The 26,140-nt window shown below is 42.9% G+C and overlaps 4 protein-coding genes across 9 annotated transcripts in view; 1 reads left to right on the top strand and 3 right to left on the bottom strand.

Annotated features, from left to right (window-relative positions):
* The window catches only part of LOC106608134 (serine/threonine-protein phosphatase 2A 56 kDa regulatory subunit gamma isoform), a 38,774-nt gene extending 34,303 nt beyond the window's left edge, over positions 1-4,471 (bottom strand). For 2 of the 5 annotated variants that reach the window (XM_014205876.2, XM_045721020.1), the window contains exons 1-3: positions 4,338-4,470; positions 3,836-3,883; positions 2,333-2,498 (exon numbers count right to left, since the gene is read on the bottom strand). In XM_014205876.2, the coding sequence (XP_014061351.2) occupies positions 2,333-2,498; positions 3,836-3,883; positions 4,338-4,364 (241 nt within the window). In that variant the 5' untranslated portion in view covers positions 4,365-4,470. Of the gene's footprint in view, positions 1-2,332; positions 2,499-3,835; positions 3,884-4,337 lie in introns of all 5 variants that reach the window. The other 3 variants (XR_001329392.2, XM_014205877.2, XM_045721021.1) reach the window with 3 other exon arrangements.
* Positions 4,472-8,722: 4,251 nt separating this feature from the next.
* Positions 8,723-16,281, bottom strand: LOC106608136 (heat shock protein HSP 90-alpha). Its single transcript, XM_014205880.2, has 11 exons — positions 16,042-16,281; positions 13,599-13,748; positions 12,945-13,314; positions 12,626-12,759; positions 11,949-12,278; positions 11,588-11,753; positions 11,291-11,481; positions 10,353-10,500; positions 9,987-10,255; positions 9,462-9,795; positions 8,723-9,217 (listed from the first exon to the last, which is right to left on the bottom strand). Exons 2-11 carry the CDS (start codon positions 13,746-13,748, stop codon positions 9,108-9,110), a joined length of 2,202 nt encoding a protein of 733 aa, XP_014061355.2. The 5' UTR covers positions 16,042-16,281; the 3' UTR covers positions 8,723-9,107.
* A 437-nt stretch (positions 16,282-16,718) lies between these two features.
* On the bottom strand, positions 16,719-22,122 carry LOC106608137 (heat shock protein HSP 90-alpha 1). Its single transcript, XM_014205881.2, has 11 exons — positions 21,866-22,122; positions 20,440-20,589; positions 19,868-20,234; positions 19,568-19,701; positions 19,084-19,392; positions 18,801-18,966; positions 18,494-18,684; positions 18,231-18,378; positions 17,842-18,110; positions 17,390-17,723; positions 16,719-17,151 (listed from the first exon to the last, which is right to left on the bottom strand). The coding sequence occupies exons 2-11, from the start codon at positions 20,587-20,589 to the stop codon at positions 17,042-17,044; spliced, it is 2,178 nt and encodes a 725-aa protein (XP_014061356.1). The 5' UTR covers positions 21,866-22,122; the 3' UTR covers positions 16,719-17,041.
* A 3,448-nt stretch (positions 22,123-25,570) lies between these two features.
* The window catches only part of LOC106608138 (WD repeat-containing protein 20), a 12,147-nt gene continuing 11,577 nt past the window's right edge, over positions 25,571-26,140 (top strand). For both annotated transcript variants that reach the window (XM_045721019.1, XM_014205882.2), the window contains exon 1: positions 25,571-25,862. In XM_045721019.1, coding sequence (XP_045576975.1) covers positions 25,614-25,862 — 249 coding nt within the window. In that variant the 5' untranslated portion in view covers positions 25,571-25,613. The remainder of the gene's footprint in view (positions 25,863-26,140) is intronic.

The raw sequence follows: 26,140 nt of genomic DNA, 5'->3' as shown, positions 1-26,140 counted from the left end.
TGAAGAGCTGTTGTTCTTCTGATACAGACTGCACGCACTCACTCAATGGTTATCCTCCAAACTCTCATTTGGCACAGGCCACCGGGCTCCAGCCATTTCTAAAAACTCTCCCGCTAGCCTCTACAGTTGTGCAGAACAACTGGATTGAACTTGTGACGCGTCAGGCTACTCTGGCTATAACAACAAGGTCTGTTTTGTAGCGATTTCAAAGATGAGTGTCAATGGAAGTAATTGAAGACTTGTTTTATGAGTCTGCTGACACTTCAATCCCACGTTCTATTGCCCTCAAGCTACTACTGAAGCCATATGTCATCCAGCCAATGACTTGACTTTACAGTCACACAGAGTGAAGTTCCTCCGCTCTGAAACAACAGTTCCCAACAGAGAACGAGAGAAACTGTATCCCTCCCAAGACAGCTCCTCTGTCACGGGATCTCAAACAAAAACACCAGCTGCTGTTCGTTCCTTTCTTCACCACCTTTTGGCAAACCCTTGCAGTGGTGGGAGAACTGAGAGCTGAGTGGGGGGTTAACTAAAAACAGACATTCGTCTGAAACACCGATGTTGCTTTTCCACCAAAGTAGCAAGTTGCTCATGCTTATCAAACTGTGGAAAAGGTAAACATTATCCTGGAACAGCTTTTTTTAGGCATTACCACCACGTGAGCAGGATGCAGACTGCTTATTCCACTCAGCAATAAAGTGAGGTGGTATCAGTCTGCATCTTCCCCTGCCTGGTCAGTCTGCTGTCCTACTAAAGCTCTGTGGAACACAAAATAAACAACCCCTTAAGTTCATTGTAGCTCTCGGAAATCAGCTCTTCAGCTACACAGAATAACTCTCCAAAAGCAGCACTCTTCATGTGGCCCAGGTGTCCAGAGCCAGCCCGTTGGTAAAGCTCTATGTATCGGTCTAGTCTGCAGTAGTTCAGCCATTCAAAAAGCAGCAGCACTTAAAGCTCGGTGTAGCCTGACTGCTGCCGACAAATAGAGTGAGTCTCCAGCCAGAGGAGAATGTGTGGAATGAAAGCAGGCCTTGCTAGGTGCCTGACTGCCCATTAGGACAGGACCACTGATGACACCCACAAGGTCATGGTCCATGGGACAATATCTGCAGAACAACCTTATCAAAAGCCCTCGTTGGGCCCATGGATGTGACCAGCTGTTATCACGACTCGGAGCTTATCGAACTCGTAAAGAACACAGTAACGCAAGAGAAAGGAAACAAAGGTATTACATGATCAGAGATAAGTCCTTTGTGTCTGCCTGAATGTAAGCGGTCTGACAGAAGACACAGGGAAGAGTGAGAGGTGTACAGGACACTATCACTGCTGAAGCAGTTGGCTTGCGTGGTTACTCTAGAAAGAGTTGAATGTATAGACAGAAACTAAAGCAGCTCTCCACTTTGCCCCAGCTCTTAAACACCAAATGTTCCATGTTATTTCAGACCCTGCATCTAGGCCTAAGTACTGCACGGGTGCTGTCCTTTTCATGTGGTGTAGCATAGCTTATGTACTTATGAAATCTGCTGGATGTGCGTACTGCGCACATTCCACATCTATAATAGTTTGCCATGGAGAGCCAACTGCATGCCAGTCACTCACAGTAGTAACATTATAACACTGCATTGGATTTGCATGCGCCAGTGCTGATATTGTCCATGAGAAATGCAGGGGAGCGTAGGTGGTTTGTAATGTAGCTCCCTGCCAGCCACCCGCTTATCTGGCAACCGGCAGCATCCTGAAACAAGGACCTGGCAGCATCAAAGCCTTATCTCTGGATTACCCCCTAAATATAGACACTTGGGTTAAATCCAGCGCAAAGTCAGAGCCCTTTACGTCCACTGTTTGTTTCCACGTCTTGAGCAATGCTGTCGGAGGTACATTTTATAGCATGGCAGAGCAGTGGGGAGGTACAGAGACTTGCACAGAGAGTGAGTGATGGTGACGTTGTTGTGATTTACATCAGATAAGAATGCGAGGGGGCTTTTGGAGATGGCAGGCAGCTATGCTAAAGCTTACCAGGGCTAAACCTAGAGGATAAGCCAGAGCCGGGGGTAATGGGACAGGGGTAAAGGGACAGGAGCAAGCAGATACATCAGTTGGGAGGGCTGAGAAACCAAACCTTACCAAGCCAATATAGGATTCAGACCATCGCCTAGATAGCTAGATTTACTTTCACTTATGGAGTGAACATAGACAAAATATGTCTTTGAATAGGCTGAGTTAGGGCTAGCCTAGACTAGGAGTGGTTTACTGTGCAGTCATACCTTTGAAGGCATGAGACAAGAGAGAGGGCTAGGTTAGGAATATGCTAGATTAGGTCCAATCGTACCTTTGAAGGCAGGCAGCTTCTGTAGCTCTCTGTTGTTGCTGAGGCTAAAGCGGGACGAGCTCTGCCTCTTGTCCTTCTTGACCGGCGTCTGGGAACCCGGCTGCTTGCCCTTCAGCAGCTGAGTGGCAGGAGGGACGCTGTTACTGCCTTTCCTATTGGAACCCTGCTGTGTGGAGGGGGGGGCATGGATCAGAGCATGCACACAGGTTTGTTCATTAGACACCAAACAAAAAAACAATGAAACGGAGGGACTATTCATTTTTATGTAATTTCAAAAGGTTTTCCCCTACTGAACACAACGCAGTGTAGAGTTGTCCCGGTCCCCCCTAGGTTAGATATGAAATCTGGTAAATGTGGGCAGTTTCTCATAGTCTTGTCCCACCTGCCTGCTGGGATCCATTAATCACCACACATACACCTGACAAGGCTGTCTCTCCGCTATGGAGTTACATCAGAAGGGGGATTTGTCAAATTCACTGAACTCAACTAAATGTTGCCTTTCACACTTCAAGACAGGTGTTTAGGATTTTAGGCCTTCTTAGTGAGCCGCCGGCCTGCCGACTGCCTAGTAATGGGAAGAATAAAGCTGCTGGAACCCATGACAGGCCTGGATTACTGACCCATGACACAACAGAAGGTCTTCTCTTCCGCTGATTAATTTACCCAATGTGTTAGCTTCATAACTGTATACCTTCATATACAGTATTAGCTTCATACTGAAGTTGGTCAGGCCCTTGGGTAAGAAAGTGGTGTGGTTCACACGTCCAAAAAACACAGGAGACAGATAGGAAATAAGTCTAGCTACATGTAACCAAAGAGGCAGACATGTCTGTTCAGAAACAAGCAGAATAAATATCAACCAACTTCTCTGCTTGCATCTAGCGCCCTGTTTAACCCTGCTCAAACAATGAGAAGGTCGTGCCAGCTCAGGCCATTGGCGCTTAAACAAAGGGTATTACTAAGCCTGAACCAGCCTGTATAATATGACTCCCATGGTTTCATTGTCATCATCCCACTGACGTCAAAAGCTTAGAATCCCAGTGGCCACAAGCATCCCAGAGGAGAGCGGAGCCTGGCTGTATGCAGAGAGGGGTTGGATTGGTTGTGGGAGTAATAGTGATTTCAATTTGACACAACGTTGGCACATTAGCAGATCGGCTGCATGGCTGATGACACACAGTACAGAAAGATAACCCCGGATTACACCCCCAGAGAGAGAGGAGGGCTTAATCACTGACTGGTGTATGTTCCTGTGGATTCATGGCCATATCTACATCTTCAGTACATCTGATTTTAACTGACATAGCTAGCCATCTTAAGTGATCTCAGATCACAATGGTAGTAGCTAATGTTATGCAAGCATTATTTATATTCTGACTAAGTAAATGGATAGTAACTACCATGTTTTTGAAACGGACAACTAGTCTCTCTACATGTGAATCAGGTTCATATCCGCTGCCATTCATAGACGGGTTCTCAAGAGCTAGCGAAGTGTTTAGTTACCTCATGGTCGTTTTCTTGACCTCCAGTTTTGACAACTTTTCCCGACTCCTGTAAAGAAAACATATTTTAGACATGCCTTATTCACAAGTCAACTAACTAATGTGTTGGGACAGGGGGCAAATTGACTAATGTCAAATGCTAGCACTACTTCATGTTTACCTTCCCAAGCAAAGCTAATGTTTTTGACAGTTTTGTTGAAGTTTAACAAGTTATTTAGTAACTTTAAGAAGTTAACTTTAATTGTAGCAAACGTTAGCTATGCGTTTTCATGTCCCTCAAATCGTACTGTACTTTTTGTTACAAATAATCTGACTAGCTACACGCAACTAGCCAGCTAACGGTAGCTATCCAAGTTAGCATAGCTAGCTAACATTAGCTAGTCATAATGGGACATTGCAAATATCGAGTCGATGGCCGCCTGTTCGTAGTTTAAAACATCAAACTAGTTGTTGTACACTCCACTACTCGTATCGGCGGTTTTGCTAGCCAACTCCCAACTTACCTTCTCTTTTTTCGCTTTATTCGGCATTGCAAAAATTTAGCCGCCCTCGTTCCCTCTCTGACGCTCTCCAGAAGCTAAAGCCTAACAACGTTTAGCAGTTCTTCTTCTTTGGTATCATGGCGTTCGCACATTTTGTTTGTGCATGCCGCCACCTACTGTGCGGTAGTGTGTGGTCAATCATGTTATATTTTGTGATACAAAAATAAAAATGAAAAAATGTCACCACCAATTAATTAACCCTACACCTATGTAACCTACCACTATTTAATAAAAATCCCCCCCACATTCCACTACTTCGCCCCTTACTGATCCTATACAAGGCTGACGGCCTGGGAGGGTGAGACTCTTTCGTTCAAAACCTTATAAATCTTCTGCAGTAAAATCTCTACACCCAGTGGCGATTTTAGCATGTAAATCTTGGTGGGACGAAAAAATTTAATAATGTGTTATGCATGCCAGCAAAGCCACTACACAACACTAAACAATACATGCATTGCACTATAACGATGACACACTTTGCCCACAAACTGTTAGGGACTACATATAGCTGTCCCAACAGCAGAGCTTTCTTTTAAGCCCCATGCAGTAAATCCTTGCTATCAGAGGAGCCTTGCCTGGCAGCCAAACTGTTCATTCAGCCTCATTTACTGCTTTTTAAAATAACATAGCTGATATGGCTGACTTGCTTAAACAAATGTGGTTTCTACTGACAATTGAGATGTACAAACTATGGCATAAGGGAACTATGAGCGGATAAGAGGCAATCCATAATTTCAATTAAGACAATAATGAGCGAGCTAAAACAGACATAGTCGATATAACTTCTTCTTCATCTATGAGGTTTAACGGCTAGACTGGAGTACAACGCCCTAATACTTTACTTGAAAAATAAAAATGTACTAAATAAATACCCTACCATCTAACACTATACTCTATAATCTCAGAATTATATAAAATAAAATGAACACCCCCCAACTCCACTAATTAAATGTATTTATTCCTACCTCATGCCATCACCCTGAAAGGATGAGACATCACCACTTTACACATCCTGTAACTCCTCTGCTGTCAAGTCTCTCACACCCAAATACCTCTCTGCAGCTGCCACCACAACCTCAATTTTCTGAGACTTCCGATCCATCCCTGCAGTACAAATAATAACCATTGTTATAAATGCTAAAAATCCAATCTTACTGAAACTTATTTCACTTTTTGGCCTATCCCTCTGTACTGGTATATCTCTACTACTCTCACCACTCCTCCCCCTTAACCCATCTTCCTCTACTTTCTTCACTGCGTCAGCATATGACAACTTCTGCTCTACTCTAACCGTGGAAACCTCAACCTGCCTCTCTCGCACTGGACATTTCTGATTCCCAGCTCAATGGGCACCCCTACAATTAACACATTCCACTACTTTCCGCAATACTACACATTCCTTTGTCTCATGCCCTTCTGCACATTTCTCACACCTTGGACCCTCCCTCCTACACACTGCTGCCACATGCCCATAAGCTTGACACCTGTAACGTCTTAACGTAATCTGCACATACGCTCGTACAGGATAACTTATATATCCTAACTTCACTTTGTCAGGCAAAGACTCAACTTCAAAACTCAAAAGAACAGACAATGACTCTTCTGTTTCCCCACTCTCGCCACCCTGTCTGCGTCGCATCAAACGACAAGCATCACATACACCGGGAATCTTTGCCCTCAGCTGATCAACGTGTATATCTACTGCTACCCCAGTTATCACTCCTTTCATTGGTTCCCTTTTCTCGAGAACGAAACAATTCACTTTTCTTGCCCCCATTAGTTTTACTTCGAACGCATTCTTCCTCTGCCCAACAGAAACACAAACAATTATCACTAGACCACTTCTAGTTACCCTCACCGATTTCACCCACCGTGAAACCACAAATGGATCAGCCAAAAGGCAGGAGTCCACTTTTTCCATAAGCTTCACTCCTACTGTCACAGACTCTTCTTCATCATAATCCTCGGTGCATACCTCGGTCTCCGATGACTTTACCGCACCTACCACCTCCAAAAATGTCACTCCCATTGGGCATGAATAATCCATTGCATGATCATCGGGGCAAGGCTCGGACTCGGAGGGCTTCACCACACCTGCCACCACAGGTCATTCATCCTCACGCTCATCAGGTTCAATTTCTGAGCCATCAGAGACAACAGAATACAGTTTGTACTTGGCCATTCTTCATCAACACATATCTTCATGCTGCACTCAGCTCTTCTCCTTCTTCACTGCCATTTCCATGGCGTTCTGTTCACCATGCACCACTGTACTGCTTGCAGAACATTCACTGATGGCCTCTCTCCAATACCCAACTTCTGTAATTCACTAGTCTGTCTGTCTCTGGCCTCTCCATGCTCCCAAAATGTGGGCTACTCTGCCCATCGAACTTCGTGTCTCACAACTTGTCTGGATGAAGCATCGGAACATTTTCGCCTATCCTCGCCGATATATTAGGCTGTTAACTGTCAGGTGACTCAACGTCTCTTTTTAACAGACAGTGCTCGAGAGTGCATGGGAGCACCAACCCATTGGCACCCGCCCTGCTGGCAAGACACGTTACAACTGCAGCTGGTTGACATCAGTCAAGTTGGATGGGTGTCTATCTGGCTCCTACTCCAACATGGCATGTAGATAGCAGTTTTTCTTTTGTATGGTTGTAACTTTTTATTTTATTTTCAACTCGCTGGAGACATGTAGCAAATAGTATGTAGCTGGTACTAGTATTGCAGTTTCTCATCATGTTTAATATGCCAACTATCTCTGTTAGTCTGTTTGGGACAGCATAGTAGACGCAGATGCCATGAAAGTGCATAATGTTGTGTTGCATATTTATTCTGATTCTGGAGTTCTTCTCCTTCCATTCGTGGTGTCTATTCATAGGCTATGAAACTATGTAATTGTTATCGTAGACAATGATTGTAATGAAAAGTATTTGTCAACACAGTAGGGGAGAGTGGGGTAAGTTGAGCCAAACGGGTAAGTTGAGACACCCACAAAATGTATAATTAATAATTTGACCAAATATTTAGGAAGATGTCATTTCATGGAATGTGTGGAGGAAGAAACATGGAAAAAGTGTTAAGAAATTTCACCAAGTCAAATTAATTTGTCTTACAAGTGTCATGAAACCTCTAAACCAAAGTAGATCATTTTAAGATTGTTCTTTTCATCAGTTTGGTTATTAGTTTCAATATGAGGTTTTAAATCTAGCATGAAAGTGCATCCTTGTAGCTTTGTGGGCTAATATAGTCAAAATGTTTGCCTTGGGGTAAATTGAGCCAATGGCCTTGGGGTAAGTGGAGAAAATGGGTAAGCTAATGGCAAGTTGAGCAAATTGAAAAGTTTTTTCCCAGGCATAATTCAAGGCATTATCACTTGGGATATGAGTTAAAAGGGCCTGCCCCATGTTTATTTATTTTTTTAAAGTAAGGTGTTAAGCCTGTGTTAAAATGTTTAAAATGATTAAGACAAAAAAGCACTTGTGATTGTGTTGAATTGAGTTAGGGTAATAAAGATAAAAGATTTTAAAAAGAGTGGTAATATTTAGGTGGCCTAATTTATGCTGTACCGTGGCTCAACTTACTCCAGTCCTGGGATAAGTTGTGCCAGGAGACAATTTTTTGGGACAAGCTATGGTTTTCAAAACTGTAATGTTAAAATGAATTCTGATCATTTCCAGGGATACACAACATTCTGGAGATATGTAGACATCTTTGTTAGAAATAATACTTGTTATGGCCTCCTGAGTGGTGCAGTGGTCTAAGGCACTGCATTGCAGTGCTATCTGTGCCACTAGAAATTCTGGGTTTGAGTCCAGGCTCTGTCACAGCTGGCGGTGACCGGGAGATCCATGGGGCGGCGCACAATTGGCCCAGTGTCATCTGGGTTAGGGGAGTTTGGCCGGCAGGGTTGTCCTTGTCCCATTGCTCACTAGTGACTCTGGTCGCCAGGTGCACAGTGTTTCCTCCAACACATTGGTGCGGCTGGATTTTGGGTTAAGTGGGCATTGTGTCAAGAAGCAGTGCGGCATGGCTGGGTTGTGTTTCAGAGGATACACAGCTCGACCTTCATCTCGCCTGAGTCCGTACGGGAGTTGCAGCGATGAGACAAGACTTAACTACCAATTGATACCATGAAATTGGGGAGAAAGTGGTAAAAGTAAGAAATAACTTGTTTCCCTTGATGGCAGGATGCTGAATGTAATTGTTTTTTATCAACTTACCATACTGACAGAAGAAGCTGTATACCATTATAAATTTGGAGTATTTGTACAGTATCCAACTAAACGTCTAGAAAAGCAAATTTTATTCGACAATATAAATAGCAAAATGAAGCAATGCAATTAATTGGTTAACGTGGTAAACTTTATTATTTTTGGGTCCCCAACATTTGAAGTTAGTATCAATTTGAGAAGATATTTACAGTCAAGTCATACAGTCAACACAAAAGAACATTGGAATGTCAATAAATACAAAAATGCTTGATACAATTCAAGATACAAAAAAAAAAAAAAAAAAGTGTCAACAGGCTCTTGTATTTCATCAAAATAATTTAATGTTTAGGGGAATTAATCTGAACTGCATGTGGGCAAAGCGGGTCAAGAGATTTTGGATCAAGTCGGAGGGCAATCGGGGGGGCTTATGAACAAACAAATTCATCCTGTCAACACTACTAGCGACAAAGCTAACTGCCATAGTTGCAGTAACACAGCAGCTGAGCAAGCTGGTCTAGTCGACCTCCTCCATCCTGGATGTGTCCTCGTCTCCCTCCAGTGGAGGCATGTCCTCGACGGGGGCTGAAGTTGGCTCCTCAGGGGTCTGCTCATCCTCGTCAATACCTGGACAGGGGAAGAGGGGGAGGAATGAGTCACAGTCAGTTACTGAAGCTTTAACATGATTCTCTCTCATATCTAGGCATCTAGGCCTCTTAATGTTAAGTATACTGGAGGGCTAGATGGAGACAATATGACCTTATTGATTACACCAACATGGGTTCTTCAGATCAGAAAACACAAAAGGACTACAGGCAAAGGGGCTACAATTGATCACAAACATCGTCCTTGTTTGAGCAAATCAACTCACCCAGGCCTAGCTTAATCATCCGGTAGATTCGGTTGGAGTGTGTCTGAGGGTCATCCAAGGTGAACCCAGAGGACAGCAGAGCCGTCTCAAACAGCAGAATGACCAGGTCCTTCACAGACTTATCATTCTTATCAGCCTCTGCCTTCTTCCTCAGGGTCTCCACGATTGGGTGGTCTGGGTTGATCTCCAGGTGCTTCTTGGCAGCCATGTAGCCCATGGTAGAGTTGTCCCTTAGGGCCTGGGCCTTCATGATCCTCTCCATGTTGGCCGTCCAGCCGTAGGTGCTGGTCACGATGCAGCAGGGGGAGGAGACCAGGCGGTTGGACACTGTCACCTGGGGGGGGGGGAGAGAGAAATAGGATAGGTTGGTTATTAGGAAGATGATCAGAACAGCTGAGCTTGTAAATAAAGTGGGGTTTATTGGTGACATTGAGGTAAAGTGAAGCCTCCTGACATTTGCCTTATCATAAAGGACCTCTTCAGCAACATGATATCTGTAAGCAGTGTTTGATTAAGCGTCCTCACCTTCTCAACTTTCTTCTCCAGGATGTCCTTCATGATCTTGCAGAGGTTCTCAAACTGAGACTTCTGCTCTTCCTGTCTCTTCTTCATGTCCTCATCCTCAGGCAGCTCCAGACCCTCCTTGGTCACAGAGACCAGGTTCTTGCCATCGTACTCCTTCAGCTGCTGGACACAGTACTCATCAATGGGCTCAATCATGTAGATCACCTCCAGGCCGGCCTTGCGAAGGCGCTCCACGAACGCAGAGTTGGCCACCTGGTCTTTGGTCTCGCCTGGAACATGCAGTAGGTAAAGCAACTTGAGCAAACAGATTCTTACCATCTGACAACCTATGAACTGGGCTGTACAGTGAGGAGTGTGTTTCCTCACCAGTGATGTAGTAGATGTGTTTCTGGGTGTCCTTCATGCGTGTGACGTAGTCCTTCAGGGAAACCATCTCGTCCCCTGAGGCTGAGGTGTAGTAGCGCAGCATGTCTGACAGCCTCTTACGGTTCTGAGAGTCCTCATGGATACCCAGCTGGGAAAGAAAACACAGGAGATCTCAGTTAAACAACAAGTCCCAGAAAGTATCTTGATGCGTTACAAGACCCTACAATTTCCAGGAAGTATCCCAAAGTTCTGACAAATATGATATCTAGAAGGGGCTTGTTTGTTGCCTTGTGTCAGTAAGGTAAACGTCCTTTAAGATTAGAGACAGATTTCACATAATTTCAGAGGACATGAAAGGTGTGCCCCCTGCAGATTGTTTTAACTTGGAATCCAAGGCCTACCTTAAGATTTATGCAATAACTGTAACAATATGCCATAGAGGCTGACCCTAGTCATGCAAACCCACTTTAGCAAGATAGAAGATGGCGCTAAGGAGCACTCTGTGCGACAGGGCCCTAAGCAGCTTATATCAGGTTTAGAGGAGACAAGATGGCGAGGGGATCAGACAGGTGGCGACCAGTTAAAGGTTAGTGGAACATTCTACAGCTACACCTTTCAGAATGTTCCCCAAGGATTCTTCAAAGAACAGGTTATATGACATAGGATGTGGAAGACAATCTAGGTGGATACTATTATACCACTAGATACAAGGTGACTGTCGCAACCTAGGTTTAGTTCAGGCTGACCTTGAAGGTAATGTTACAATGATGATAGCTGATGTGTGGTGAGCATGTTGACACAAAATGGTTGCTGTGTACCACCCATGTGGTGGGTGCTGCTGTTACACATCAATTGTCAGAAAACTAGTGAAAAGCTCTGTATAAATAATACAAACCATTATTACTATGTTTACAGTGTCACATTAGTATGAAACTGACCTTGATGTTCTTTGAGAACTGCTCGTAGTACTTCTTGTAGTTATCTCTGTCCTCTGAGAGTTCTGTGAAAAGCTCTATACACTTCTTGACCAGGTTCTTGCGGATCACCTTGAGGATCTTGCTCTGCTGCAGCATCTCTCTGGAGATGTTCAGGGGGAGATCCTCAGAGTCCACCACACCCTTGATGAAGTCTGGAGAGAACGACAGAGACAATACGGGTCAGATGAGATTATATCTGTGTTAATCATTCACAGACCTGCTGTATGGGATCATCTACTTCAATTCTATCTGACTTACTGAGGTACTCAGGGATCAGATCGTCACAGTTGTCCATGATGAAGACCCTCCTGACGTACAGCTTGATGTTGTTCTTCTTCTTCTTGTTCTCAAAGAGGTCAAAGGGTGCACGGCGAGGCACAAAGAGCAATGCACGGAACTCCAGCTGGCCCTCCACTGAGAAATGCTGTGGAAGAAAACAGAAGGTCAACAACTAACTAAAAAAATCTTCATGTACATGTATGCCATTATTAAATTAGCTCAAGCATTATTAACTGACCAATACTGGTACTACCTACGACTTTACAAATCAGAGTGAAACTTTGTAAATAAACAGTGTGGAAACTTATTCTGTTGGCCAATATAAATAGAATATCCTCACCTTGACAGCCAGGTGTTCCTCCCAGTCATTGGTCAGGCTCTTGTAGAACTCTCCGTACTCCTCGTTGGTGATGTCATCAGGGTTACGAGTCCAAAGGGGCTTGGTCTTGTTCAGCTCCTCCTGGTCAATGTACTTCTCCTTGATCTTCTTCGTCTTCTTCTTCTTCTTGTCCCCACATGCGCCATCGTGGCCATGATCATGGTCATCCTCCTCGTCCGAGCCTACGTCCTCGATATCAGGTTTGTCCTCCTCTCCTTCCCCATCCTTCTTCTCCTTCTCCTCCTCCTCCGCCTCATCATCGCTCACTTCCTTGTCACGCTCCTTCTCCACCTGAACAGAGAGGATCATGGGAATGTTAGGGGACACATTCATAGAGTTGATGTACAGTAAGTAATTTTTAGAGGGTAGTTGGCCGAAATATTTCATTCACTGTGCCTGTTTCACATTCGATATAAAAATGCAAAAAGTGAAAAAAGGTAAAGATATCAGCATCAATTTATCATCCAATCAGTTACTTGTCCAATCTGAAATCTCTTCCCACCCCCTCCCTTGACACCTCTTTTATGCAAATCTGTTTAATATGCAATTTAGTAATCACTCAGTGGAGTTTCCACTACATCTAGGGGTTGATTTCACACTGGTTACAATTTAATCCACTCACGCCTACTAGTTCTTACAAAGAGTGTGATGGGGTATCCGATGAACTGGGAGTGCTTCTTCACAATTTCTTTGACCCGTTTCTCCTCACAATATTCTGTCTGGTCATCCTTCAGGTACAGAATCACCTTGGTGCCACGACCAATAGACTCAGCTATAGGAGAGAGACATGGGAGTCAAGTCAGCGTTTAGAACAGACAATACCAGGAAAACTGTCTAACTGTAGGCCTACATTATATATTGTAACTGTAGGCCTGCACATATTTTCAGTTCACACCGATTCATATCATAACAGAGTTAAGTGGTACAGTTCAGTGTAAAACTAGAATCTGTTTTTACCTGACGTGTCGACTTTGACGGTGAAGGATCCGCCAGCAGAGGATTCCCAGATGTACTGCTCATCATCGTTGTGCTTGGTGATGACAGTCACCCTCTCAGCCACCAGGTAGGCGGAGTAGAAACCCACACCGAACTGCCCGATCATAGAGATGTCAGCTCCAGCCTGCAGGGCCTCCATGAAGGCCTTGGTGCCAGACTTGGCGATGGTTCCAAGGTTGTTGATGAGGTCAGCCTTGGTCATGCCGATGCCGGTGTCAACCAAGGTCAGGGTGCGCTCCTCCTTGTTGGGAATGACCTCGATCTTCAGGTCCTTGCCAGAGTCCATCTTGGTCGGGTCTGTCAGGCTCTCATAGCGGATTTTGTCCAGAGCCTAGTAGTCAAATGGAAATAAATAGGTCTAAATAAAGCTGAATTTTGATTTCACACTGACCTCAGCACGAGATTAACAAAACTCTTAATTATATGTAAATGTATCCTGCAGGCTACGTCAATATTTTATTGTGTGTAATAAAATATGAATCAAAACAATCTAAAGATACTTCAAATATTAATTGTGGCACAATAAACTAGCAATTTAAGTAAAATGCCTGTGTATTTTATAAATAGTCAAATAATACTAAACTACCAAGAAGTCTAAGTGCCTGAAGTACTCACATCTGAGGAGTTAGAGATGAGCTCCCTGAGGAAGATCTCTTTGTTGGAGTAGAATGTGTTGATGATCAGGGACATCAGCTGGGCGATCTCAGCCTGGAAGGCAAAGGTCTCTGCCTCCTCCTCCATCGGAGCGTCATGGGCTTCCGGCATCTGTGGACACAACAGACACACACTCTGAGAAGGAGACAACACAACACACCAGATAGTCTTCTGACGGGTTGCGTCACTCCTTGGACCTTCAGTGCAGCCGAAGTTGTGCAATCTGACGTCACCGTCAAAAACACATTTTTCAACTCCATCTCAAATTAACCACTGTGTATCAGTATGGTCCAGACAGCTCCATCAGGTCAACGGCAGTCAGTGAGTGGCTAGTAGGGATGTCACAATACTAGTTCTCAAAACCATAAGACAAGGCTGGACCTGACATTTGAGTTTCAGACTTAAAAGGTGCAATGCAGTCATTTTAATCTCAATATCAAATAATTAAGTACCTTACTGAGATTTTTTGACCATTTTAATTGAAAACAGCAACAAAAACAGCTTCTTAGCAAAGAGCTATTTCCTCAAGCAAGAATTGTGCTAGGACTGTCTGGGAGTGGTCTGAGTGGGAAACTGAAAACTAGCCATTATTGGCAGAGAGGTTTGGAAGGATCTTTCTTTTTGGCCTATTAAAAGGTGTACTATGTTGAAGTCACTGAACCATTTCCTGGTTGCAAAAATATAAATAGTTTAGTTAATTTTAGTTAATGTGACAAAACAACCAAGTACAGTGTAGAGAATTATTGTACAATCTAAACTGCTGTGAAATCTATTTTCTATAACAATTTTATGGTGTTTGAAGCTGGTGTACAAAACCAAAAGTAAGATGCAAAAACTAAACTTAAGGGAAGCATAACAATAGCACACATAGAACAGATCTACCGCTTCTTAGACTTGCTTTCAATGAGAATGCAGATCTATAACTCACATTTTTATGTGCATTTGGTCAGGTCGCCCAAAAAGTTACATATTGCATCTTTGACTAATTTACCACCTGGCTATGTCACCAGGCAGGCCAAAACTCCATCCCACCAAAACAGGCTGAAATGTCAGGCGGTCTTTTCAAACCGCTCTTACACTAAAAGGGAATTATCATAATTTTCAAAATGTCACAGTATTATTCCAACCTCGGTGTGGAAATATATATAAAACACAGGAAATCATGTTTTTGACAGCACTGGGCCTTTAATGTGCGCACTGGGCCTTTAATGTGCGCACTGGGCCTTTAATGTGCGCACTGGGCCTTTAATGTGCGCACTGGGCCTTTAATGTGCTACTAGCTCGTGCACCTGCATGGAGTTCCTGTAAGGGATTTATAGCTAAAAACAGACAGATGGTGTGTAACAGACTGTCCTCTCTGTTCCTCACAGCTGCAAAGACTTCATGACTGTAATCCACCAATTGCAAACCATCAACAGAGAATACACAGGTCCTTGCCACATTTTAGGCATTTAGCAGATGCTCTTATCCAGAGTGATTTACAGTTAGTGCATTCATCTAAAGATAGCAAGGTGAGACTACCACATATCAGTCATAAATATAATCCCCCCCCAAAAAAAGTATGAATACTTTCCCAAATGTTTCCTCAAAATGTAGTAAGGATATTTTTTACATTTTATATAGTTTATTTCAGAGAGCAAAGTATTCAACAAAATAAACTGAAATTACATCAATGGATAATGAGCTACTCTGAACAGGCGCACTATAATAGAATGGAATATTCCACATTGCTGGTAGGCTATGTAAGTACCAGCTATAATGACGATGCGCTAATAAACAACCGTTTTTAGAGGGACGGATATATTGAAACAAACATATTCATTTGTCAAATCTCTGTGTAATCTGACCGAAAGCACGTGGCTTGAAGTAACATCGGACAAACATGCTCCACCTGCCGGTTCGTCCGGTAAATAACATGATTCTAGAACCTACCAGCGCATAATCCGTTTCTATCTATCAGATCGCAATCTCCTCCCCGCGACTGTGTACTCTAACGAGTTATGTTTATATTTATGAATTTCCTACTTGAAGAAATATTATCCAAATCGTGATGAATAGTTATTGTTTAGTAAAGTGAATTTAAATCCTTTTCAGAAAATGATATTCAAAGTGTAACAGACAGTCAAGATCCATGACGGGATATACTGCAGGTTTTATAGGTCAGCTTCATAATATAATGAATGCAAACGTATGGATGGTGGGCTAAACTGAAATCATGTAAGGAAATTAGGAAAAGTACAAATGGAATTCATTGCAACAAAATAATGTTTTAGGTGGATTATTCTGATGGCAAACAAATAAAATATTATCTATATATTTTGTTAATAGACTGGACTACCACTGACTGTATGAATTGGAGAGTGACACTCATCTTACTGTTGGAAAATGTTATTTCATTTCTTACCTTAACTGTGGATGGAAATATCCCTGTACTCTTCTTCAGAAGTTGGTCCCTGACCAAACACAACCCAGCCAGCTAACGGCAAAGATGGGGAGAGGAGGACAACTGGCAAGGTTTTATACCAGCTGAGAGTCTTCGAGAAATCCTCAGCTTCTAGAACCGTCTGGACTCTTCCTAAACTGTGCTTCTACAGTGTGTAGGATGAGTGTGTGCACTGAGAGGAGCGATGGAATGTCAATCAAACGCTAGAACTCTGTCCACGCCCCTCTTGCATTCAAATCTGTGAAGGCGTGTTTATGGGCGTGGCGATATCAGGGTTAATTTTTTTATTTTTTTTTACATCAGGGTTCATACCTTCATATAAACCAACAGTCATTGGTACAGTACATACCAATATAGTGTCCCTGTGTTGAATTTCCACGACAATAACATGGCATATTCATCATCATGATAACTCAAAAGAATTCACAAGAAAACAAGATCTGAAATACTGTCATTACAGGGAGCACTTAGGAGAGGGTAAGGTGATTGCAAAAATATGAATGAAGATGCAAAATAAATAGTCCATTCATCCATCTCTGAGATATTAAATTGTGTTGAATTATACACATGCCTGACATCACAATAATCCAGACTATTTAAAAAAGAGGATTCATCAACCAGAAAGAAACAATGTAAGATATGTTTCTAAATACATCTTTATTATAAATCTTGTCGTTTTTCATAGAAAATAGCTCACAGTTACAAAAAGACAAGTCAAATCCCCGTTGACTTGACATTAAATAGCCTATTATTAAAGTACAGTTGAATAGGGTTGAAAGCAGCCAATATACTATATGATTATGGTATTTATTAATTATGATTGATTAAATACAATACTTTCACCACAGCTCGACAGTCATGGAAAATGTAAATTGGAAAGTCTATTTGGGACAAACAAAAAAATACTTACAAAATAAAGACTTAAAAGGGAGAAATAAAATGATGTACTTCTGTAATATCTTTAGTCAACTTCCTCCATTCTAGAGGTGTCATCATCTCCCTCCAGGACAGGCATGTCATCCTCACTGGGCTGGAGGATGTCCTCCACTGCTGAGTCATCATCATCGATGCCTGTGGATGGGAAGAAATAGCCCACATTTGAAAACCATCTTCAATTGGTGTACTAACTGCTATTCAGACAGCCAAAGTGTGGGAAAAGCAAAAGCCATATTCCTTACCATTGTACTACCATGATATTTCTGTCAGTTACTTGGTGTTTGCAGCCCTGTCTGTATATTGCTCTAGGAGGAGACTTTGAACCCCATCAACCAAGACAAACGTTGAGGGCGAATAAGCTTGATCAACTCACCCAGGCCAAGCTTGATCATCCTGTAGATGCGATTTGCGTGGGTCTGAGGGTCGTCCAGTGTGAATCCAGAAGACATCAGAGCAGTCTCGAACAGCAAGATGACCAGATCCTTCACGGCTTTGTCGTTCTTGTCGGCCTCAGCTTTCTCTCTCAGGGTCTCGACAATAGGGTGGGTTGGGTTGATCTCCAGGTGCTTTTTGGCTGTCATGTAGCCCATGGTGGAGTTGTCTCTGAGAGCTTGAGATTTCATGATCCTCTCCATGTTGGCTGTCCACCCGTAGTTGCTGGTCACAATGCAGCAGGGGGAGGAGACCAGGCGGTTGGACACTGAAACCTGTCAATATTGAAAACAGATTATTAGTAGTCATAGTGACGGTTGTTGTAAGTGGTCTGATATTAAAAGGTGAAGACACTTTGCAGAGGGATTAGGTTCAGGTAAATTGTGCTTGTACCTTCTCAATTTTCTTGTCCAGGATGTCCTTCATGATCTTGCAGAGGTTCTCAAATTTAGAATTCAGCTCCTCCTGTTTTTTTTTCTCATCCTCATCCTCAGGCAGCTCCAGACCCTCCTTGGTCACAGAGACCAGGTTCTTGCCATCGTACTCCTTCAGCTGCTGGACACAGTACTCATCAATGGGCTCAATCATGTAGATCACTTCCAGGCCGGCCTTGCGGAGGCGCTCCACAAAGGAAGAGTTGGCGACCTGTTCCTTGGTCTCACCTAGAAGAGGATACACAGTTATTAACAGTTGGATTGCCCTGTTTCTTTCTCAAGTTTTCAATGTAACATTGATTTAACAAAGGAAAAAGAATGGAGAGAAAAAAATGTAGGGCAGCTCACCAGTAATGTAGTAGATGTGTTTCTGGGTGTCCTTCATGCGGGAAACGTAGTCCTTCAGGGAAACCATTTCATCACCGGAGTTGGAGGTGTAGTAGCGCAGCATGTCTGACAGTTTCTTGCGGTTCTGAGAGTCCTCATGGATTCCCAGCTAAAAGGCACACAACGATGGAAGATGTTAAAGCTCCCTCAAAAAGAGAAGGAGAAGTTTGGGAGAAAATCTGTGGTACCTTGGAAAAGCCATTTCAAAGGGAGGAAGACCGTACCTTGATGTTCTTGGAAAACTGCTCATAGAACTTCTTGTAGTTATCTCTGTCCTCTGAGAGTTCTGTGAAAAGCTCTATACACTTCTTGACCAAGTTCTTGCGGATCACCTTGAGGATCTTGCTCTGCTGCAGCATCTCTCTGGAGATGTTCAGGGGGAGATCCTCAGAGTCCACCACACCCTTGATGAAGTCTGGAGAGGACGACCCAGACAATTGGTCAGACATCTTACTTACAGTTTTACTTGAAGTCCTGATTGAGTGAGGTGCTCAGGAGGTATTCATGAAAGGTTCAAGAAACAGTACTCACTGAGATACTCTGGCATCAGCTCGTCACAGTTGTCCATGATGAAGACCCTGCGCACATACAGCTTGATGTTGTTCTTCTTCTTCTTGTTCTCAAAGAGGTCGAAGGAAGCCCTCCTGGGCACAAAGAGCAGAGCGCGGAACTCCAGCTGGCCCTCCACTGAGAAGTGCTGTGGGAATAAAAAGATAAACATTGACTCATACAGTCCTAATAATATATTAATTCATAGGTTGGATCAAGATAAACCCATAAGGCTTGAGTTTTCGGGTTGCTATCATAGACTCACCTTGATAGCCAGGTGGTCCTCCCAGTCGTTGGTCAGACTCTTGTAGAACTCTCCATACTCCTCATTGGTGATGTCATCAGGGTTACGGGTCCAGATAGGCTTGGTCTTGTTCAGCTCCTCAGCGTCGATGTACTTCTCCTTGACCTTCTTCTTCCTCTTGTTCTTGCTATCCTTGGTGTCCTCGTCCTCATCAGAGCCGACGTCCTCGATCTTGGGCTTGTCTTTGTCCTCAGCTGCAGCATCTTTATCAGCCTCCTCATCCTTTTCTCCCTCCTCAAGGTCCACCTCCTTCTCTCTAGACTTCTCCACCTTGATGAAAATGTTCATGTTATTAAAACGTTTTAAGGATTTGCCTACTATAGGGAGCAATGTTTGGGTCCACTATTATCGCCAGGTTACTTTCCTAGTTTATACAGTATATTTCAGTTCATCTCCCCAATATTTTGTTACGACTAAACAAATATAGAGCTCTATTAGAACTTACATAGAGTGTGATGGGGTAGCCAATGAACTGGGAGTGCTTCTTCACAACCTCCTTGACGCGCTTCTCCTCACAGTATTCAAACTGGTCCTCCTTCATGTGCAGGATCACTTTGGTGCCACGGCCAATGGACTCACCTTCAGATCGGACAAATCAGACTCACACATTGGATCTAGGCTTACTACCTTTAGAATGACATTGTTGCACAGCAGATTCAACTTATGCAGGAAGAGGGTTTATACTGTTGTATTGGAGAAATGTGTTTGTAGTAGCATATTAATCAATACTGTTGAAAAGGCTTACCAGTGTCAACTTTGACAGTGAAGGAGCCACCAGCTGCAGACTCCCAGATGTACTGCTCATCATCGTTGTGCTTGGTGATGACAGTCACCCTCTCAGCCACCAGGTAGGCGGAGTAGAAACCCACACCGAACTGCCCGATCATAGAGATGTCAGCTCCAGCCTGCAGGGCCTCCATGAAGGCCTTGGTGCCAGACTTGGCGATGGTTCCAAGGTTGTTTATCAGGTCGGCCTTGGTCATGCCGATGCCGGTGTCAACCAAGGTCAGGGTGCGAGTGCGCAGGTCAGGGGTGACCTCGATCTTTAGGTCCTTGCAGGAATCCAATTTGGTGGGGTCTGTCAAGCTCTCGTATCTGATCTTGTCCAAAGCCTGTCAGAACATGAAAAAAAGAGGTCACAATGGTAAAAAGAAGTCTCTTGGGTGATAGCTTGAGCTAATTTAACAAGGTGGTTAGCATGCTAACTCTGAGCTATAACTTGTTTTCTATATTGGCTCAGAGTGCAGTGTATGAGTGGTTGGTCACTAAGGTAAAATGTTACATGGGACAATTCAGCATTATGATTAATCTACTCACATCTGAGGAGTTGGAGATGAGCTCCCTGAGGAAGATCTCTTTGTTGGAGTAGAATGTGTTGATGATCAGGGACATCAGCTGGGCGATCTCAGCCTGGAAGGCAAAGGTCTCCACTTCCTCCTCCATGGTGTGGCTGGCTATCTCTGGCATCTGGAGAAACAAAACGGCAGACATTGAAAGATCTTTAATTGTACTTTTATTATCCTAAGAATGGCTGAATATCCTTGTATTAAGGCTATTCAGAAGACATGCTTTTTAAAAGCACTTTAGGCTTTTCACTGCATTTTGCAATAAGTCTTGCTTCAGTAAAATTTAAGAAAATAAAACTTATAGTAGCTTACAAATAGTCATTGCAGGAAATGTTGCATTTTTAAAGCTTTTTAACATCCAGAGACACCTGATTTTTTCTAGAAAGCCTCAAGTCTAGTCAGCCACATGGCACGAGGGATAGAAGTGCTGAAGAAGAAAGGCAGCTGTTACAGCCCTCCATCAGAGGCTCCTGTTGCACAGGCCCCATCTGTCAATCAAGGCCTCTGCCATTTGAAAAGAGGGTGGAGTTTACAGAATCTTCACACCCCCTTGCCAACAGCTGTAGTGGTGCCATGTGAATGTGACTAAAATGATGTAAGACTTTTGTCTTGAATAGAGAAATGTTGAGTTTTATTATGTCTTCAGCATGGAATTGTCCTCTCTACTATAGGGTTTTGTGTGTTATTTAATTTCAGAAAAACTATTATAGTTGCTCTTAAAAGTCCTGATTGTTTTAAAGCACTGATATACTGAGAAGTATTCATCAAATGCCATTAACACTCTTCCCCATTGAAGACACTTTTTCCTAAAGCAGCATCTTATCCATAAAAATGATCAAGGCTTCATAAAACAACTTTTTCCAGATCAATGCATCTATGAATCCATCATTGCCCTTGGCTTCAAACGGACTATATTAATCATATAGGTTCTGGTCTAAGACACTTTGAGGTCTGATAATTGTATTCTTTAATAACTTGTTATAGGTAACTTGATTGCAACTGTTCTCTGTGCCGACTGCCAAGCCTCTCTTCTCTTCCTTCTCTTCAGCTGCCATGTCTCTCTCTCCCTCTAACCAGGGTCATATTCCATGTGCTCATCTCCTGGCATGCTCACACAAAGGGTTCTACCAGACCCAGGAAAACTGTCTGTTAAATTCTCCCCACTGATTTAATGCAATTTCAGATTAATACAGTTCAATTCTTCCCCAATATACATTATTCCGTATAGAGTACCAACATACTAGGCTGCTTGTTTCCTGCTGGTGTTTCACCTTTATAATATTACGGTAATGCATAATGTATTTCCAGAATATTTTCTATTGACCTTCCTTACACTCCTGAGTTGCAAGTAGCTATTCATTTGGTTTGCCTTTCTTCTATCTCCCTCCCCCTCTTACCTTGACTAGATAAGAATGTGCTCCTGTGCTTCACTTGCGTTTTCTGATCGCTGTAGATTGAATCCCAGAGCGTCTCTGCTGTTCCTTTGCAGATGAATCTAGTATTTAAATCTCTGTATCTCTATGGATTCAGGTGAATGTCCTCTCACTCGCTGTATCTGAGGACCCCTGGGCCTACTCCTGTCTTTTTATACAAGGGGCGCTTTCTCGAAGCACCCATTCAGAAGCTTCCAGAAGGAATGCCCAGTCCCACTACAGTATAGAGTAAGAGAGGGGGGGGGCTAAAGAAAGGACCAGTAGGGTGGGGGTGATAGTGAGAGCTGTGAGGGGTCCGTCGCCGTAAACCGCATGTGTCCTTATAGGGCAGCACAGTCACAAGGGGTGCCTGTCACTCAGGGGCCAGAGGCGTCCTGATAGCGTGTGTCAGGCCTGGCCCAGCAGGCCCCACCATACACCCCCATTGCCTGTCAGCATAGCCCTTCCAACCACCTGCTCCCACCAGAACCCTTCGGACAGACAGACGCAGGGCAGAAGGCCTCCGAAAAGATAACAGGCCACAAGTCTTTTTTGGCCAGTGAGATTGAGAAAGAATAGCTGAAGTGTTAGAGTAATGGTTCAGTTCCAGGCCACGGAAACTGTGTTGAGAGACTGGCTACAGAGTTTACTTCCACAGTCTTTGATCCTGTCTATCCTTAATACACATGCATGTCTATAGAAAGACACTCTTTTGCATGGTTTTACCCAAACAAGAGGGCCTTTTTTGTGTCCTAATGGTGACACTACTGCTGATTTAGTTATAATGATGATATAAACAAGATGTGCAATATGTTGATTTTGTTTGAGTGCAACATGAGTAGGCTATTTTCTCTGCATTGTTGGAAAGGGGCCGGGCTGTTTGTGAGCAGTTCACTGTTAGTTGACACCTGTTGTTTACGAAAGCATGACATATACAATTTGATTTGATTGATTTGAAATGAGAAAATGTATATAATGGAGAATGCAGTACGATGCAACTCGTGTCTCAATTTGTAGAAGTCATTATGATAAGGCAAATGTCAAATCATGAACACACAGAACATGATGGAAAAGACCAGAATTCTCCAGCATGTGTGTTTGAGCAGAGACTGCCCAGAGGATGGCACTATTAGCAACAGGCGAGTAAAGCAGTACGTATCTAGTTGTTTGGAGAAGTTGTATCTCCCCTGATGGCTGGAAACATTGAGAGGCAACTGCTAGAGACAGAACAATTCGATTTTGACTCAGATCATGATATGGGGAACTTATGGACCGGACAAATAATGAACGTTAAGGAATCTATTTAATCGCTTGCAACTCTGATGATTAGGACTGGATGACTCGAGTATGCAATTTGAATGGTAATAAACGGATGTAATTCATTCAAGCGTGTCCTTACATTTGGGTTAGATGTGTTGCCTGTGAGTTATTTTCAATTCAGAAGAATTGTGATCAGATAAAATAGAGATCTGATGTTGCATGGATGAAGAGTGTTCTACAGAAGAAAATAATGTAGTAGGCTCGATCAAATTAATTAAATATGAATATCCACAACATGAATATACATTTCACAATTGTAAAATGGTCATATCCAAATTGAATGATTACTTTTTTATAACGACTTCGACATTTGCAGCATTCACGATCGTTTTCGCATGATGGTCTACCGAGCCTAAAGGCCACCAGATGGCGACTTTGAGCCATTTCAGCTTACCTTTGGATGGTTTCACGTCATACCAGTTTCATTCACGTTTCATAAACTGCCTTTGGACGGTACGATGAAACGACTCAATATCGTCATCTGCCGGCCTTTGGGCTAAGGTAAACCATGATTCAAGGACCGCATTCTCCACAATAAGAAAGTAAACATCATGCAATTCCACTGGAACGTTTTGCTAGCTAGACAAACTATTACACGCATTTTGTCGAGTGTTTATAACTGTATTTTGCCTCACCAAATTCCTCACTTCTCTCGCTAAACTGAAGTATTAATTAATTGAACCTTTTGCGCGTTGGTTGTGGACTCAACTGAGGCGCGCATGCTCTGTCAGTACCAGTCAAAAGTTTGGACCCGCCTAATCTTTCAAGGGTTTATTTTTTTCTACATTGTAGAATAATAGTGAAGACATCAATCATATCTATGAAATAACACATTGAATCATGTAGTAACCAAAAAAGTATATTTTATATTCTTCAAAGTAGCCACCCTTTGCCTTGATGACGCACTCTTGGCATTCTCTCAACCAGCTTCACCTGGAATGCTTTTCCAACAATCTTGAAGGAGTTCCCACATATGCTGAGTACTTGTTGGCTGCTTTTCCTTCACTTTGCAGTCCAACTCATCCCAAACCATCTGATTTGGGTTGAGGTCAGGTGATTGTGGAGGCCAGGTCAGCCATGCAGGTTAAATGTGCCTTGAATTCTAAATACATCACTGACAGTGTCACCAGCAAACACCCCCACACAATCACACCTCCTCCATGCTTCACGTTGGGAACTACACATGCGGAGATCATCCGTTCACCTACTCTGCGTTTCACAAAGAGACAGCGGTTGGAACCACAAATCACAAATTTGGACTCATCAGACCAAAGGACAGATTTCCACTGGTCTAATGTCCATTGCTCGTGTTTCTTGGCCCAAGCAAGCCTCTTCTTCTAATTGGTGTCCTTTAGCAGTGGTTTCTTTGCAGTAATTCGACCATGAAGGCCTGATTCACGCAGTCTCCTCTGAACAGTTGATGTTGAGATGTGTCTGTTACTTGAACTCTGTGACAGCATTTATTTTGGCTGCATTTTCGGAGATTGGTAACTCAAGTGAACTTATCCTCTGCAGCAGAAGTAACTCTGGGTCTTCCTTTCCTGTGGCGGTCCTCATGAGAGCTTTTCATCATAGCGCTTGATGGTTTTTGCAACTTCATTTGAAGAAACTTTCTAAGGTCTTTACATTTTCCGGATTGACTAACCTTCATGTCTTAAAGTAATGATGGACTGTCATTTCTCTTTGCTTATTTGAGCTGTTCTTGCGGTAATATGGACTTGGTCTTTTACCATATAGGGCTATCTTCTGTATACCTCCCTTACCTTGTCACAACACAACTGATTAGCTCAAATGCATTAAGAAGGAAAGAAATTGCACAAATTAATTTTAACAAGGCACATCTGTTCATTGAAAAGCATTCCAGGTGACTACCTCATGAAGCTGGTTGAGAGAATGCCAAGAGTGTGCAAAGCTGTCATCAAGGCAAATGTTGGCTACTTTGAAGAATCTCAAATATAAAATGTATTTTGTTTTGTATAACACTTTTTTGGTTACTACATGATTCCATATATGTTATTTCATAGTTTTGATGTCTTCACTATTATTCTACAATGTAGAAAATAGTAACAAAAATATATATATATAAAAATAAATAAAAAACCTTGAATGAGAGGTGGTGTCCAAACTTTTGACTGGTACTGTATATATTATTTTTTAAATGTTTAGCTCACATTATACAAGTTAAAAGTATGCATTAAGGTGTCTGTAATATAATAAACGTGCCAAAAATGAATTTAAACATTAATTCATGCATTTATTTCGCTTCCAAATCTTTTTATTTTTTTTATTTACGGAGGAGTACCAAGATGGTTGCGCGGTGGCTTTAATACACCCCCTCCGGGTCATCATCCAGGTTATATACACATCGTTGGTAAGATCCGGGTTTTGGACAGGATGAACGCCAATTTCCAAGATGGCTGCGGAGGGAGGAGGGAAGGAGATGAACGAAATTAAAACTCAATTCACCACTCGGGAAGGTGTCTATAAACTCCTCACTCACTCCGAATATAGCCGCCCTAACAGGGTGCCTTTTAATTCACAGGGCTCAAATCCGGTGAAAGTCTCATTCGTGAACGTGAACGACCAGTCAGGCAACGGCGACAGAATCTGTTTCAATGTTGGCCGGGAACTGTACTTTTACATCTACAAAGGCGTAAGAAAGGTAAACAGCACTCAAAAGATGACAACTTTTATTATAAAAAAGTTAATGTGCGTGTTCAAATGCATAGCAATGTGCTGTCCTGTTTGGACGTTTCACTGACGTGCGCAGATAGCTAGCCAGAGTAGGCCACTTAGCTATGGTGGCTAACTAGCTAGTTAGTAGCATCGCCACAGTTTGTTTTGCCCGCACCCTGTGGAGAAGTGCTGGTATGTACATATCGCCCACCTAGTTAGCCAACTAACCGGTTCGATTCAAGTGAATGGCCTCTTATAGTGGAC

The sequence above is a fragment of the Salmo salar genome, chromosome ssa06 (assembly GCF_905237065.1).
Source record: "Salmo salar chromosome ssa06, Ssal_v3.1, whole genome shotgun sequence".
Lineage (NCBI taxonomy): Eukaryota > Metazoa > Chordata > Actinopteri > Salmoniformes > Salmonidae > Salmo > Salmo salar.
Note: the sequence above shows the minus strand (reverse complement) of the source record. Positions and strands in the feature narration are given on the sequence as shown.

Bases quoted from the DNA above. Each gene is read 5' to 3' on its own strand.
- LOC106608136 (XM_014205880.2), bottom strand. From the start codon at position 13,748: ATGCCGGAAGCCCATGACGCTCCGATGGAGGAGGAGGCAGAGACCTTT. The intron at 13,315-13,598 runs GTGAGTACTTCA...TTTGACTACTAG, and splicing joins TCATCTCTAACTCCTCAGAT to GCTCTGGACAAAATCCGCTA. The intron at 12,279-12,625 runs GTAAGAACTAGT...CTCTCTGTTCAG, and splicing joins GATACCCCATCACACTCTTT to GTGGAGAAGGAGCGTGACAA.
- LOC106608137 (XM_014205881.2), bottom strand. From the start codon at position 20,589: ATGCCAGAGATAGCCAGCCACACCATGGAGGAGGAAGTGGAGACCTTT. The intron at 20,235-20,439 runs GTGAGTAGATTA...ATGTTCTGACAG, and splicing joins TCATCTCCAACTCCTCAGAT to GCTTTGGACAAGATCAGATA. The intron at 19,393-19,567 runs GTAAGTTCTAAT...ATTTTCATCAAG, and splicing joins GCTACCCCATCACACTCTAT to GTGGAGAAGTCTAGAGAGAA.